The sequence below is a fragment of the Muscardinus avellanarius genome (genome assembly GCF_963383645.1).
Source record: "Muscardinus avellanarius genome assembly, chromosome: 4".
In the NCBI taxonomy this organism is placed as follows: Eukaryota; Metazoa; Chordata; class Mammalia; order Rodentia; family Gliridae; genus Muscardinus; species Muscardinus avellanarius.
The window spans coordinates 10,091,637-10,107,636 of record NC_137789.1 but is presented as its reverse complement, the minus strand read 5'-3'; the positions used below and the strand labels follow the sequence as shown (position 1 = coordinate 10,107,636).

General features: G+C 38.2%; 1 protein-coding gene across 1 annotated transcript in view; it reads right to left on the bottom strand.

The window, feature by feature from the left end:
- DNAAF11 (dynein axonemal assembly factor 11) overlaps positions 1–16,000 on the bottom strand; it is a gene marked incomplete at both ends in the record, with an annotated part of 91,592 nt that overhangs the window by 53,775 nt on the left and 21,817 nt on the right. The window contains 3 exons of the mRNA XM_080694715.1: positions 1,357–1,545; positions 7,062–7,288; positions 11,337–11,509. Of these exons, the coding sequence (XP_080550841.1) occupies positions 1,357–1,545; positions 7,062–7,288; positions 11,337–11,509 (589 nt within the window). The remainder of the gene's footprint in view (positions 1–1,356; positions 1,546–7,061; positions 7,289–11,336; positions 11,510–16,000) is intronic.

Here is a 16,000-nt window from a genome sequence, read left to right as displayed (position 1 = left end):
GGCTCCCTATTGTCCCCACTTTCTTCCATCTTATGAAAATGAACAATCCAATCAAAGAGGCAAATATCTAATGGTCCCACTGGATTGGGCAGTTATAGCACACGGGCAGAGCAACTTGAATCTCCAGCCACCTCAGCCTTAGTCTTTTAGGTATGAGACAAGAAAAGAAATTCTTCTGGTTTCAGGCTTAATTCTATATAGATTACCCATCCCCACACACACATGCATCAACATGACCAAAGTGTATGTGTGAGTAGGCATGTGTCTATGGGTATATGTGTTAAAAATACATTACATCCATATTCTATAAACATATGGAATTTCCATTTCAAATGGCCCTTGAGTCTGCAGAGGATTTTCACATTTATTGGCTCATCTGATTTTCTTAACAATATAAGAGGTGGTTAAAAATTAGTTATGATAAGCTACATTCAACAGATGAAGAAAGAGAGGAGGAGAAGTTAGATACTTGCCAACACGTATCCTGATGTCATTCCAATGCTTTTTCCCAAGGCAATGGATGGCCTCCCCGTGTACAAACCACCATGTTTTACAAACAAGTATTTTAGATAAAATCTAATTCTCAATGATTATACCTTCTTATCTTTCCAACTAATGAAGAACCTTTTGGGAAAGCAGTAGAGATTTCTAATAATCTTTCTTCTCTTAGTGTTTTGCTGTTAGCTGGTGATCATAGCGAGGCATATTGTATCTAATTCACCTCATTGCCATGTAGATTACTGTATTTGAGAACTAATTGATCATAATATCAAATTCGTGCACAAGTATTCCCATAAGTGATATGTTTTACATACTAGACTTAAGCAATTACATAAAATGGAATTACATAGATAGAGCCTATCTCTGAAAATCGTACTCTGAAAATAATAGCTCAAGCATCCCAGCTTCTAACAAATCATCAAACGATAGCTAAGCAAATCAAATGTAGACTCATATTGTTAAATGCCCAAGAAAGTTGTATTATGAAAATAAAATGCCAAATGAAACTAACTCTTATTTTTCATTTTGCAAATTCATAGATTCAAAGGAACTCATCTGTCCTATAAATGACCTTTTCCATGACAATTAGTATTTCTAACTTAGGCCATAGTATTACAGGATTTATGTAAAGTAGTAAAAAAGCTAAAACATACAATAAAACAAAAGCCTGCCTAAAATTTCATAAAGCATGATATTCTAAAGAAGGTACTTTGATATTAATGACAATGCCAATACAGAATAAAAAGTCTTATTTAGAAAAAGAAAAATCTAGGTGTGATGGTTAACAAAGGCATAACAAAGATAAGGATTAAAATCACAGAAATATTGTCTTAATGATAGGAACAAATGAAATACCTTAATTTTTCTTGGTCTTTTCGTTGTTTTTCCATATGTCTCAGAGTTTCTAATCTAGATTCTGGAGTAAACAAGGAAGGTTTATTCCAGAATTCCAGGTCATCGTCGATTTCATTTAATTTCTTTTTGTTGTGTTCTTCTTGTGTTTCTGGTGCCTGGAGGTGGCCTTTGCTCTCTGGAGAAGATGGCCTAGGAAAACAAATGGACACGGAGCCCATAAGACCAAAAATGGACCTTGGAGTTCCATCCTGCCTGCTGCTCTTTACCTTATATACATTTTTCATCTTAATGGCTTACTTTTGAATGACAAAATGTGTCTGGGAAGTCTAGCTGAGCTAAGTTGGAGGAAACTGTTGCCAAGGCACTGAGCCAGGCCTTTGACCTCCATCCTCAGAACATGTTGTATGAGCTTCAAGGGTTCACAGGCTTAGCTGGTATGCATGACCTGGGGAGCATTATAAAAAGCACAGATTCCTGGGCTCCCATAAGAGTATATCCTTAGATCTAGAGAGGATCCCAGGAATCCTTGCAGTATTTGCAGGAGTTCTGATGATAGGCAAGTGCGGAGGCCACTGAGCCTCAGAAGACACCCCTCCTCAGATCTGTACTCCTCAGTTCCTCTGTCCACACTGTTCCAAGTGCTTGCTCTTGCAGGAAAATATGCCATTTACTGCAAATTCTTTGATAATTCTCTACCTCTAAAATTTTCTTGTGGAAACCATGAAACTTTCCATGGGATGGACTCTACCCACTTGGTTTTGCAGGGTTAATTTACGATTATTTAGCTTTAATATGGTAAAAATTCTGTTTTCTTTGTTAATCCCTATTTTGTAGACTGTCAGAGGATATAATGATTTTTATGTACATCATCAAATGGGTATTATTTGAAGTATTCAGCATTCATTCAACACAAATTCAACAGAGATAGATCCGGGCCAAAACTGACAAAGACACTACTGTCAGGAAACGATTCCATTCTAAAGGAGGGATGACATCATTCAAATAATAAACACTGAATATGGTCTTTCTCCTCCCTTATTTCTCCCTAGAGTATAAACTCTATTAGAAAATTAAATCAAACAAAAAGCTATTTGAAACTTTTAGTATTTCAAATAATTAGTATTCATTAGGTGTTAAATTTTGTTGTTATTGAAATGAGGTAACAAAAAAAATTACTCAACTGAACTAAGGTGTTTTTTTAAAGAAATGGGTCCAAAATACTAAGACATAAAATTTAAATAGTACAAACAGAACATAAAATAAGATTCTGCTTATATTCTTTACATATTATAAAATTAAATAAATTATTTAGTAAGGAAATAATGCAAAACACTGAAAGTAAATGCTTTTCCATAGAGCTACAGTTCTTTATGGTACTGAAATCAATATATGAAGGGGTCTACGATATTCCACATCACTTCACTGCCATTGACATAATTATCCATTCTCATTTAAATATTTCCTAGAAAGCAACTACTTGGTTTATTTTTACTTTTTGCAATCTAAAGTAATAGTAAAAAAAAAAAACTAGAAAAGTAAGTATAACTAAGAAAAACAATTAGAAATATCAGGTAAGCAATGTAAATCTCAAATGCACATAAATGTAAGTAGCTGGCTGATAAAGTAGACTGAGCTCATTAGGATTTGAGTAAAAACAAACAAAAACCCAGAAGTTCTCCTTCAACCGCTGCCTCCAAACCTGGTCTCCTTGAGCCTTATTCCCGTCATTATTTCCAGAGTCCTATCAGCACTTCCGCTTTCAAGTATTAAAAGATGTTCAGCTTAAGTAAAACTTCAGACTCATGTCTAAATTAAAGCCCTTCCCTCCCTGTCTGGATCTCTTTCCCCTTCTCTAGTTCTGGATTGAGCTGTGCTGGGAGAGGCATGCTGGCTACTCCTACCTCTCATTGCTCATCTCTCTCTACTCCTGTGTCCTCCCTCACTGTGCCTCTCTGGGTTCCCCTGGCTTCAAAGTTTGGTGCCTAATGGGATGGATGCAGGCGAGCATCTCTCATGTGACATCTGCTGCTGTAACCTCTCTGGGGCCACCGTCCAGACACAGATTCTCTTCTTGTGAACACCTCTGTCATTTCTGGAGGCACTGAGGGTCCTACAAACACATTGGTTTCTGTCAAAAGCAGCAGATATGAATGCATCGATATATAGGCTTGTTAAAGCCCTTTAGTGTACACCTGTAATCTCAGTTACTCAGTATACTGAGGCAGATGGATTGAAATTTGGAGGCCAGCCTGGGCAACAGAGTGAGACCCTGGCTCAAAAATGAATTTGACTAAAACATAAAAGGGCAGGAGTATAACTCAGTCATAGAGTATGTGCCTAGCATGCACGACACTCTGGCCTTAATTTTCAGTAAAAGAACAATAATAAACTCAGCTCATCATCAACTGGAAATAGAAAGAAATTTACTTAACTTTATGAAACTACATAGTAAACATTATGCTTAGTAATAAGGAATTACAAACATTCTTTTTAAAATCTGAAATGAGACACAGATATTCATTTTTACTGTAGCTATGTCATCTCACATTAAAGACATTCAGAGGTACCGTAAAAAAATAAAATGGAGGCAGACAGACTGGGAAAAATCTTAGAGCTGTTATTTACAATGTGGTTTTTTTATACAGAAAACACAAGATAATCTATAAATAACTATTACATTATTTTATTTATTTATTTATTTATTTATTTATTTATTTATTTTGGTGGTACTGGGGATGGAACCCTTCTACTTCCAGGCTACACTCTCAGACCTATTTTATATTTTTATTTGGAAACAGGGTCTCTTAAGCCAGCAAGGCTGGCTTTGAACCTGTGTGATCCTCCTGTCTCTGTCTCCCAAGAGCGGGGATTGCAAGCGTGCGCCACCACACCTGGCTCCTATTACGTTATTTTAAAATCCCAGAATGATTTCTTAATACAATATTGGTATCCAGAAATCATTCATCTTTTTAAACTTCAGCAAGAACCAATTCCAAGTTTATTTTAAAAAGCCCATTCTACAAGGTTCTTAGGACTAAATCTAATAAAAGATGATGTAAGACTTTCATAGGGAAATTAAAAACTTTAGTGAAGGACTCAGAAGAAGATCTAAATAAACAATTTCAAAGTTCAGCAAGGAGAGAATCAATATTATGAAGATGTCAACTTTGCTCCAATTAAATTATAGGCAATTTCAATCAAAGTTGCACAAGGGATTTTTAGGGAATTTGACTAGTAGATTCTAAAATTCATTCAGATGGGTAAAGAAAAAAGACTTGCCAAGGTAATTTTGAAAGATGATAATAACTCCTACAAAATACCAAGATTTACAATAAATAAAGAGAAACTGAAACCAAACAGAAGTACTCCTGGGGGGCAGTTGAGGGAAGCCAGCAAGGTACCTCTGAACACCCGAGTAGATGGTTTATGGCCAGGCGGCGCTTCAGATCAGTAGAGAAAGAACAGCACCTCACACATGATGCAGAGAGGACTGGTGTTACAGTTAGATAGAAAATGTCCCCTAAAGAGCTCATTTGTTAATATTTGGAGCTGACATAATTGTGTCATGAGGGTTGTAATCCCAGCAGGGAATAAATCCATTGTAATGGCCTAGGCCAGCAGGGTGTAGCTAGAGGAGATGGTCCCTGGAACTGCGTCCTTGGGGATTATATATGGTTCTCCTCCCCTCACTCTCTCTCTCTTGCTTCTGGCCTCCATGATGTGAGGATCACAGCCCACTTGCTCTCCCTCTCCCCACTTCCTGCCACCATGTCCTGAGCTCCACAGTCCTGGGTCTCACATGGACTGAGCTCAAAACCATAAGAAAATAAATCTTCTTTCCTCTAAGTTATATGGTCAATCTTTCATAGTATAGCTATAGGAATGCTTGCTGGAACAACTGGCTTGCCATTTAGGAAAGAGCATACAAGACTACATCATTAACAAAGCTAATTCCAGATAGGCAGATATGACATGGGGTAAGGAAGACTTGCATAAATAAGACACAAAAGAACAAAAATATGCTTAACTACAGTAATACTTTTGAATGTCACAAAATAGAAATACTCATAGAAGAGACTGGGAGAAGATACTTGTGAAGATACAACCACCATAGAATTTATAGTCAGAACATAAAATAAGCATAAATAAGTAAGAAATAAATAAGTAAGTAATAAATAAGTAAGAAATAAACCTTAAAATTTATTTAAAATAAGTAGAGGACATGAAAAGAGGAAATGTGAATAGATAATAAATATTAAAAATATTTTTAAGATAATCAAACTCACTTCCCATTATAGAAATGCCAATCAAGCAAAAATAGGTGCTATATAATAACAAACGTGGTTATTTATTTTTAAATATCAATTTTATGTAAATATTTTAACATAACATTATATAAACTCTTTTGCATAGCGAATATGCAAGTTTAAGTTTGGGAAACAATTTGGCAGTACATGTGAAGTTGAAAAGATGTCAAAATTAATGACTTGTAAATATCCTAGAAAAACCTTCATAATTTTACAAGAAAACATGTGCAACACTGAGAACATGAGATGGAACAAAGAGAGGTGCCTGTTCCAGGGTGTTTAGCTGGCACCCACTGGTAGGGCCACGGTCTGTTACAGCCAGCACGCACCCTGATTTGACAGGGCCAAAGACACACTGACTGCTGTGTATTTTGAATACCTCCTCTGGAACAAAGTGTAATGTATTCATCCAATGGAATGCGTCTTATTACATGGTTAAGAATGAAGCGGCTTCACACGCTTCATCTGCATAAATCTCAACATAATGTTGAGGGAAGAGCAAAGCTGCAGAAAGATGCATTTGTGCTAAACATACACAAGTTCACACACAAACTACTTTTGTTTAAAGAGGCATATTCGCGTTGTAAAGCTACCAAAAATATGATGGGATCAGCATATACCAAATATACACTAGCTTCAGGATGCAGATACCCCTGAAGGAGGAGGACGAACTGAATGGAGAAGTGCTCGGCAGGCCTCACTCTTAACACTGCATTATCATTCCTTTAAAAACACCTAGAGCAAACATGTGAATAGTTGTTACTTATTAAATCTGTGTAGTAAAATGATAGCTGCCTATTCGATTATTTTTAAACATTTTGTATATCTGAAATATAATTATATCTTCTCAATTTTAAGAGATTCTGTTATCTAAATATTGCTTTCACTGTATGGGATCCAATCAACTGACTACAGTTGCCATTTGCTTAAAGAGCAAGAAAATATCAGATTCATAAAAAGATCAATTAAAGGGTTATTAATCACTTTAAATATATTCATTATATAATTCACAAACCAAAATGTTTTATGATGCAATCAGAATCATTCAATTTATAATCATGTGGCTTGCATTTAACTCTTCTGATATATTTCCACCTTATAAATCAAAGTACACCTGTTCATTCATCTTTCCTGTGTATCTTTTATAGAGATTTCACTGGGGATCATTTTTGATGCAAATTAAAGTTACTAGTTTAGAAAGGCATTTTTCCCCCAAGGGAAGAAAGCCTCCTAGAACTGATACAAATAATGGGATATCATACCTCCCCCAATTTACATCATATTTTCGTCTTCAAATTAATCTTCTGGAATATAAGTGATAATACACCTTGGGAAGAGAACACAGTTTGCTCTTCTGGTAAACTTTAAGTGGAAATAAAACTCTCATAATTGACATACAGAGTAGCGTGGATGTCTGTGTACCAGCGCCCATCAAAGCCAGGGTGACTCTTCTTCTTGTCTTCATTTTCAAGCTCTGCTTCAAGTTTCCTCTGAGCCTCTTGTTTATCTTTGGCTCTTTTGAGGCAGTAAGCTTTTTCCTGCTCTCTGATTCGCTGTTCAACTGCTGGATAGTTTTGCAATGCCTGAATCCTTTCTGAACGCTCTATTTCTTTACCATCCAGCCACTAAAAAAAAAAAAAAGTGCACTTACTCAAAAGTAGCAATACAAATAATTCCCAAGTTTATTTTAACTGTAATATTTTAAACTTAGAAATAATAATAGCACAGCATAGCAACACAAGATTAAAATAAAAATAATTAGTGGGAAATATCAGAAATGTTAGTTTAAATCAGTGTTTATTTTAGACAATTATCATAGTGTAGAAAGCACCTTTACTATTAATAACAAGCAAACCTTCTGTCAAAACTGATGTCAAGCTCTCAAAATAGTTTGTATTAATTTTAAAATTGCTCACTATATTAAGAATTTCAATGCTTAAATCAAATCATAGCTCCAAAGTATAACACCTCCAAATTGCTCTTTACAAAAGAGCTTTTAATCTTAAACATAATTGAACTCTGATATAAATGAGCCTATATTCTACCTTGGACAATAAGACACACAAGAGTACACTACTTATTGTTATAGTCAATATTTACATCTGATGTTTTTATAATAATTTTCCAAATTAAAATATTAAGATACAAATACCAACTAAAATCTGAAATGGCAAAGCTACCAATATAAAGATACCTATTTGTGTGCCTAGCCTCATTCTACAAAGAGCAGGAAGAAAGAGGTGAAGATGATCTACTGATGGCTTTGAACACTGGGGAGGAGGCCATACACACAGAAAGGTAGCTGCTCTGGAGAACCTTAAAAATAGACATGGAGTCTCCCCTAAAGCCTCCAAAAGACACAGCCCTGTCCACACCGTGATGTCTGCTGTAAGGCCACTACAGAACACTTCTCGCCTGGGCCACTGTAAGGTAAATTTGTGCTCTTTTAAGATGTTAAGTTTGTGTCATTTTGTTACAAAAGGAATACAAGAGAAGGAATAATACAAAAGGAAAAAGAAACTCAAATAGTACAATAAAAAATAGAAAACCATTAGTATAAGTTATATTATAAATTAAAATTACAGTGTAGAGATTTGGGAAATCCTTTAAAATTTATTTTGACCATAAGAACTCATGTGGTTGCTGTAGATGGCCTTCGAATTTGGTTCAGCACCTTCAGGCAGCCAAAACTGGATATAAAACCATGGGAAGTCATACATTTTCAAAAAATACTAGTTTCTGGCTTGCCTGTAATATTTATTCTAAAGCACATCTCTCAAGTAGAGTTTCAAAATGAAAACCTTGAGAAATGCCATTCATTATTTCTGTAGAAATATTCCTGTACATGCTTCATAGTGTTATCTGTTCTAGAATCCTTCAGTGAAAGATGAGGTCATAATGATAAACTCAAATTCAATAGCACTTTCTCCTTAAGGTGAAAAGTGGCTGAGGTCCACTGATGTAAGCTAACCTAGTTTAAACTAGAGTTAGGATGCAAGCAAGTTGGAAAATTCCAAATAAATGAAATGTACTAATTATAGAAGTATAATCAACCTCCATAATAAATAGACATGTATAAATATTAATGTTCATCTATGTTACATATAAATAGCAAACATAAATCATTAACACAACAATATAAGACATAAATGTATATAATTCTAGATAACTATAATTTCTTTCAACAGGGATTTTGATGACAATCCCTTATTTATATCTGAAGTGCATTTATTTATCTATCTATTTAACTTTCTTTATACTTGGGTTATGAAAATTCTGATAAAATTAGACCTTTTTTTTTTTTTTTGGTGGTACTGGGGGTGGAACACAGGGGCTTTCTACCTCTGGGCTATACTTCCAGACCTATTATATATTTTATTTGGAAACATGGTCTCACTAAGTTGCTGAGAGCCTCACTAAGTAAGTAGCTGAGGCTGGCTTGAACCTGTGCAATCCTCTTGTCTCAGCCTCCCAAGCACGGGGATTACAAGCGTGCGCCACCACACCCAGCTAAAATTAGAATATTTTCAAAAGACTATGACAAATGACACTTCTGTCACCTCACTGACAGAAGACAAAAACCTTTTGAGCTGATGCCAAATTTGAGACTGTGCCCCAAACCTACTCGAGGGGACTCAAAGTATATGGTGATGTCTTGTTCAATATTCTTTGAAATTGACCACGGTTTCCTCCAATCCACTATCACTTTTGGGTTTAAAAACCTAATGAACAGAGATGATGTCTTTAGTTCAGCATCTATTTCTTTCTCTTCAGTCATGATTCCTGCAATACTAAGAGAATGAACCCACATTTCCTGATGAGTGTGCATGATCTGCAGCAAAGAATTAAGACTTACTCAAGGCCTCCCAGAACTCCTTTAACATATAAACTACTGTCCATCTGTAAACGAGTAGAACAAGCCACGTAATTCATAGACAGCAGCAGTCAGTCCGGTGTGTCTGCTGGCCCATCTTTCTCCCCTCTAGGCCGCACTGCCTCCTTATTCCTGGGAGCAGCTCAGTGCTGGGGAAAGCACAGATAAAAAGGGCTGAGTCTCAAGCCGGGTGTGCCTGCAACCCCGGTACTTGGTGGGCTGAGACAGGAGGATCGCAATTACACAGCCAGCCTCAGCTACACAGTGAGGCCCTCTGCAATTTAGTGAGGCCATGTTTCAAAATAAAGAATAAAAAATTAGGGCTGGGAGTTTGGCTTGAAGGTAGAATGCCCCTGGGTTCAATCCCCAGTACTGCAAAAAGAAAGAAAGAAAGAAAGAAAGAAAGAAAGAAAGAAAGAAAGAAAGAAAGAAAGAAAGAAAGAAAGAAAGAAAGGAAGGAAGGAAGGAAGGAAGGAAAGGAAGGAAAAACAAAGGGCTGGTTCTCCCCATAACACTTCCCTTTGGCTGTCTAAAATCAATCACTACTAGGATGAGTCAAATTGGGTCTCCCATGAAAAAGAGAGGACGATGTTCTAACCCCCAGGGCCTCAAAACGTGACTTTGGAAGTTGAGTCATCGTCATCGGTATAATCCACTCAGGCAAAATCATGCCGGAGAAGAGTGGCCCCAATACAATGAGACCAGGGTCTTCTCAGAAAGAAAGCTACACAAAAAGACAGAGGCGCAAGTGGAACACAGGGTGGGGAGTGAGGTGGAGATGGAGGTATGCAGCAACAAGCCTCCAGTACCAAAGTTTGCCAGCGACCATCAGAAGCCAGGAGAGAGGCATGGCTCCGATTCTCCCTCGCAGCCCTGAGGGAACCCGCCCTGGTGTTCAACACCTTGATCTTGAACATGCAGCCTTAGAACTATAACATAATAATTTCTATGATAATAAATAATAATTTCTATTGTTTAATATAAGTCTATGGTGTTTCTTATTTCATATAAGTCTAATATGTTACTTCCTAGGGAAGTAATACGTCTATTAACACAGTTCCTTATGAGCAAGGAAAGGGTAGTTAAGATGCTATGTTTTATCACCTACTTTTGCTAGTAAACACATTTATGAATACAGTGTTTAATAAAAGGGTGTTGCCTATTGTACCTACTAATTCTGTGCCATTTTTTCTGAAAGGATAGACTTTACACAATGGCTGCACATTAATGCAGAAAGAAGCAGTGAGTGCAGGAATACTGAGAATGGAGGAGGCTTACGGTCAGACACGGCAGGTTCAAATCCTACTTGTTCCACTTGGCAGGCATGCCAGGGTAAACAAAAGTGCCAGGTCTATGTTTCCTGGCTCCCTTATCTTTGGATGCATCCCACTGCATCCTGCAGGAGTCTGGACGGTTCAGAGATGCTGTGTGAGTCAACATTTCATTGCTGGGACAGATTACTGAGTAAAACAACTTAAAGAAAGACTTATTTTGATTCATAGTTACAGGGGTTTTCGGCAGTGGTTGGCTGGTTCCATAGCTCTGGACCTGGGCTGAAGTAGAATATCATGGTGGAAACGTTGGGCATAGGAAAGCTTCTCAGCTCATGACAGTCAGGAGTGAGAGAGAAGGAGGGAGTTACTGAAACAATGCTAAAGACTTAGAAGTTAAAGACAGTTTCTAGAGAGCACACTATGCTCAAAAGCAAAGCATTCCATGACAATGTCTTGGATAAGTCAGAAATTACTGTAGCTGCTCATTTCATTCTTGTGTCTCTTGCACTGTTAAAATAAGCACACCTTTAGCTGTTGAAGAGTCACCACCACAAACTCCCTGTAGCCATCAAAGTCGGCACACGGGTTGCCCATGAGGAAGAGCTCCTTCAAATGGATATTGTCCTTCAGGGTTTTAACACTGCTCAGCTCGCCAATGAAATTCACAGTCAAGTCAAGTTTTGCCAGCCTTTCACACCCTATATAAAAAAGAAAAGAAAGAAAAAAGAAAAACCACAGTGGTAATAAAATGTGTGTAGTAGCACATCAGAGACTAATATTAGAGTTACTAATATTTTATTTTATTACTATTATTATCATTTTTTTTGGTGGTACTGGGGTTCCTGGAAGCCCTTCTCCCTCTGGGATACACTCCCACGGGCTACACTCCCAGACCTATTTTTTACTTTTTTTTTAATGTGGAAACAGGGTCTCTTAAGCCAGCACGGCTGGCTTCGAACCTGCGCGATCCTCCTGTCTCCGCCTCCCAAGTGCGGGAATTACAAGCCTGCACCAACACGCCCGGCTCCTAGAGTTACTAATATTTTAAGTATGCTGATTAATTTCAGTGCTTACCAAGAACTGGTTTTCTAGAAATAACAACTCAAAAACAAGGTCCTATCTCACTTTCCCATCTTGATCTCCCTTTATTTTCAACCTTTGGTCCTTCCAGCCAGGGAAAAATCACTTTCCCTGCACACATTTGCAAGTCCCAGGCTGGTTCATGTTTGGATTTGGTCATCATCTGACATACAGAAAGTCAAGCATAAGCTGCCACTAGGGTGGATTCTACCTCAGAACAAAACTCCCACTAGAGAAGGCCCTAGAACTGTCCTGCTGATAATTTTACCAGATAGTTAGGGTACATTTCACCACTGAGGAGATGGTGGGAAGTGTTCCCAGAAGAAAAGGCACTTTCTAACACCAATATAAAGAAAAAATTATTTGCAGTCACCTAGAGAAGAAAAAATGGCTCCAAGGCCATAGAGAACTGAACTGAAGGTATCAACAAGGTTAAAAAGAGGTTTTGATGCCCAGAGTAATAAGAGAAAAAGGGTAAGCCACTGAAACAAAGAATTATGGTAAACGTGACCCATCTACCTCCACTATCCAGACAGCCAGATGCTACTGAAACTTTTTTCAGTTGAAATTTGATTTTAATCAACTCTCTTCATTCACATTCTGCGATAACCTGGTGGTTAGGAGTCCAGACTTAGAAATAAGACAGACATGATTTGAAGTTCTACTATTCTCTCATCCTTGCTAAGATGACCTTGGATAAGTTACAAGCCTTACTCCTCTCCCTCTCCTCTTGATTCAAACACCTTACTCTGCCCTTATCCAATTTCCACATTTTCTCCTTATCTAGTCAGATTCCAAGTTCGTATCATCCAAATAAGCCAGCTCTATCTTGGTGCGTCCAGATATAGGTCCTCACTCTCTATCCATCCATCTTTTCATTTCTCCAGCCACACAGGAGTTACCAGGAGCCTGCTATGTGCAAGTTACTGAACCAAGTCTTCAGTGTAAAGTCATAAAAAACCCCATGGTCTCTGATCTCAAACTTTTGTTGTAAGAGAAAAAAGAAAGAGGTGGGTATTCCAGAAAATGAGTATCAAATGTTCAAAGGTATCAGGAAGTGAGGCAAACAGGATTAGGTGGTATAGGGCTTCTAAGGGACTCTAAATATGTGGTTCGTTCTTAATACGTATTCATTGTTCAATCTGTTGTTTCGGCTTCTACTCCCAACATTCTACAAGATCTTCTCCTTAATTTCTTTATTTTATTATGGGTGCATTTTATTCATACATTTTGATGAGGTGCATGATGGTGGAGACATATACACACATATCACCCAATTATCTTTACCCAGTTCCCACCCCATTCCCTCCCCTTCCCTCTTCTCCTTTAAAAGTGACCAAGGTCTTTCATATTGACAGTCTAACAGATCTTATTCAGCCTCTAGCACCACTAGAACAGTGTGCTGTGTATATGGCATGATCGACCATGGATTCTTTCTTTAAAACTCTCCACTGTCTTGATAACACTGACACTGCTCTCTTCTTCTATTTAGGATGCAGTCTGGTTCTCTTGATCTTTTGTATGGACTTCTTCACGTCAACATCAATGTAACCCAGGATTTTACCCTTGACCCAATGTCCTCTCGTTGCCTACTGATGACAGCAGCCATGGTCACTGCGTTAGCAACCTCCAGATTGTAATGACTCACACACTATAGCTCCATATCTGAGCTTCCAGCTGAATGTCATATGACTATTTCCAAATGCCTAAAAGACATTCAAAACAGAATTCTCTATTTTTGCAATACATTCAAAATAAAACTCTCTATATTTCTTTTTTTGGAGGTAGGGTACTAAGAATAGAACCCAGGAGCAGTCTACCTCTGAGATATACCCCTGACCCTTTTTATTATTTTAAATTTTGACAGGGATTCGCTAAGTTGCTGAAGCTGACCTCGAACCTATGATCCTTCTGTTTCTGGCTCGCAGATACTGAGAATACAGGCATGCACTGCTGTGCCCAGCTTCCATATTTCTTCTAATTCTCCAATCCTCAACAAAGCTTCTCTGACTTCTTTATTCTTAAATTATACTACTGCCATCACTCTTTGTGGTTCAGATATTAATACCAAAAGTCAAGTCATGAACTTGAAAACTAACTTTACTCTTTCAACCCCTTTATGATATTATCCAAACCCTACCAATCTTAACTTCTTAATTTTTCTTACATATTTCCTGTCTGCTACAGTCTTATTAACAATACTCTAAATGAGATTTTTATCATATTTTGCATAGAATATGGGAGGAAACTGAATCTGCCTATACAAGAGTATAGGAAATAAGGAAGAAAGGAAGAATGGAAAATATAGGGGAACTTCCGGGAAGATGGCGACCAAGAAAAGTGGGGCTTAAGAGCCCTGCTAACAACCAATCTCCATTACCACAAAATCAGTACCTTTCATAGCCAGAAAACACCATCACCAGAGAAACAAAAAAATCACCAGGCTCCAGAGAGAAAGCAGACTGAGAACAGAGCTCAGAGCCACAGAAGAGATACACCGGCCTCATGCCCGAGGACGCAGCAGCAGCGCCATACTGCCGGCGGCAGCGGCGAATTCACCAGACGGCTACAGCAAGCCGAGGTGAGCCGCTGCGGAACAGCCAGGTGGGATTTTACAGCGCAGGGAGCATCTAAAGCTCCCAGTGGCTGAGATCAGCACACGCTGCAGGGACTCAGAGTGGAACTCAAAACCAAGAAGAAATAAGCCAGCCTCACGGCCGAGGGCGTAGCAGCAGCACCATATTGCCACCGGCGGCAGCAGCAGAGAATTCACCAAGTCCAGTACAGCTACATCTGCGAACTCAAGAACAGTGAGTCAAATTGCGGGCCACAGAGGAGAAATCCCAGTACTGTACTCCCTGGGACTTGACCCAGTGGGGGAGTGGTGGTGGCAGAGATATCACACCATAGGAGAACGTGCAACCTGGCACCCCCCACAGTCTAAAGCAGCCTCTATCGACTCTCTGGGTCGGAGACTCTGTGATACAACCCAGTAAAGGAGTAGTGGGGTCTGATTTACTACTGACTCGAGATACAGAAAACCTTAAGTGAAGACATAGTGACCCAAGGGAAGAACCCAGAGAAGGCACAAACTTCTGAAATCATGGGAAAGAGGAATAACACTGGAGCAATGAATGCCCACAACCCCACAACATCAGAACCCGATAAAAGAGAAAATCAGAGATTTCTAAAAGATCAAATCAGGAAAATAACTGTAGAAATAATAGAGGTGCTTCGAAAAGAACTCAGAGAGAGCCAAAAAGAGATAAAGGATGCAATTAATGAAGTAAAGACCTCAATTCAAAGCACAAACAACCGATTAGACCACATGGAGAATAGAATCTCGCTCTTAGAAGATGATCATTCCAAAAATGAACGCATAGTTTCTAATCTAGGAAAAAATATCCAACAGCAGGAATCTGACATTGAAGAAATATGGGCCCATTTTAAGAGAGCTAACCTAAGAATAATTGGAAGAGAGGAGGGAAAGGAAAGTGAAACCAAAGGGATCAACAATCTCTTCAAGGAAGTAATAGCAGAAAATTTTCCAAACATAGAGCAAGAGGTTGATACACAGGTCCAGGAAACTTATAGAACTCCCTTTAGACAGGATCGGAGAAGAGGATCCCCACGCCACATAATTGTCAAAATGACCAATGTGGAATCCAAGCAGAGAATCTTAAGGGCAACAAAAACAAAGGGCCAAGTGACATTCAGAGGCAAGCCAATTAGAATCACTCCAGACTTCCCAAACCAAGTCATGAGAGCCAGAAGGGCTTGGAGTAACATATTCCAAACTCTGAAAGAAAACAACTTCCAGCCAAAAATTTCCTACCCAGCAAAACTTTCTATCAAATTAGATGGAGAAATAAGAAGCTTCCATGACAAACAGAAAGTGGAGGAATTTTTGTCTTCAAAACCAGCACTAGAGAAAATACTCAAAGAGATTAACTACAAAGAAGAAATAGGTAACACACACCAGAACCAGAGAAACAAGATTTTCCATCCAACAGACAACTAAGATTAGTTATCTGTGGAGATTCATTATTTATGTTAGTCTTTTACTTATCTCTAAATGGTATTGTTTGCCTTTATTGTTGTTAATTTTT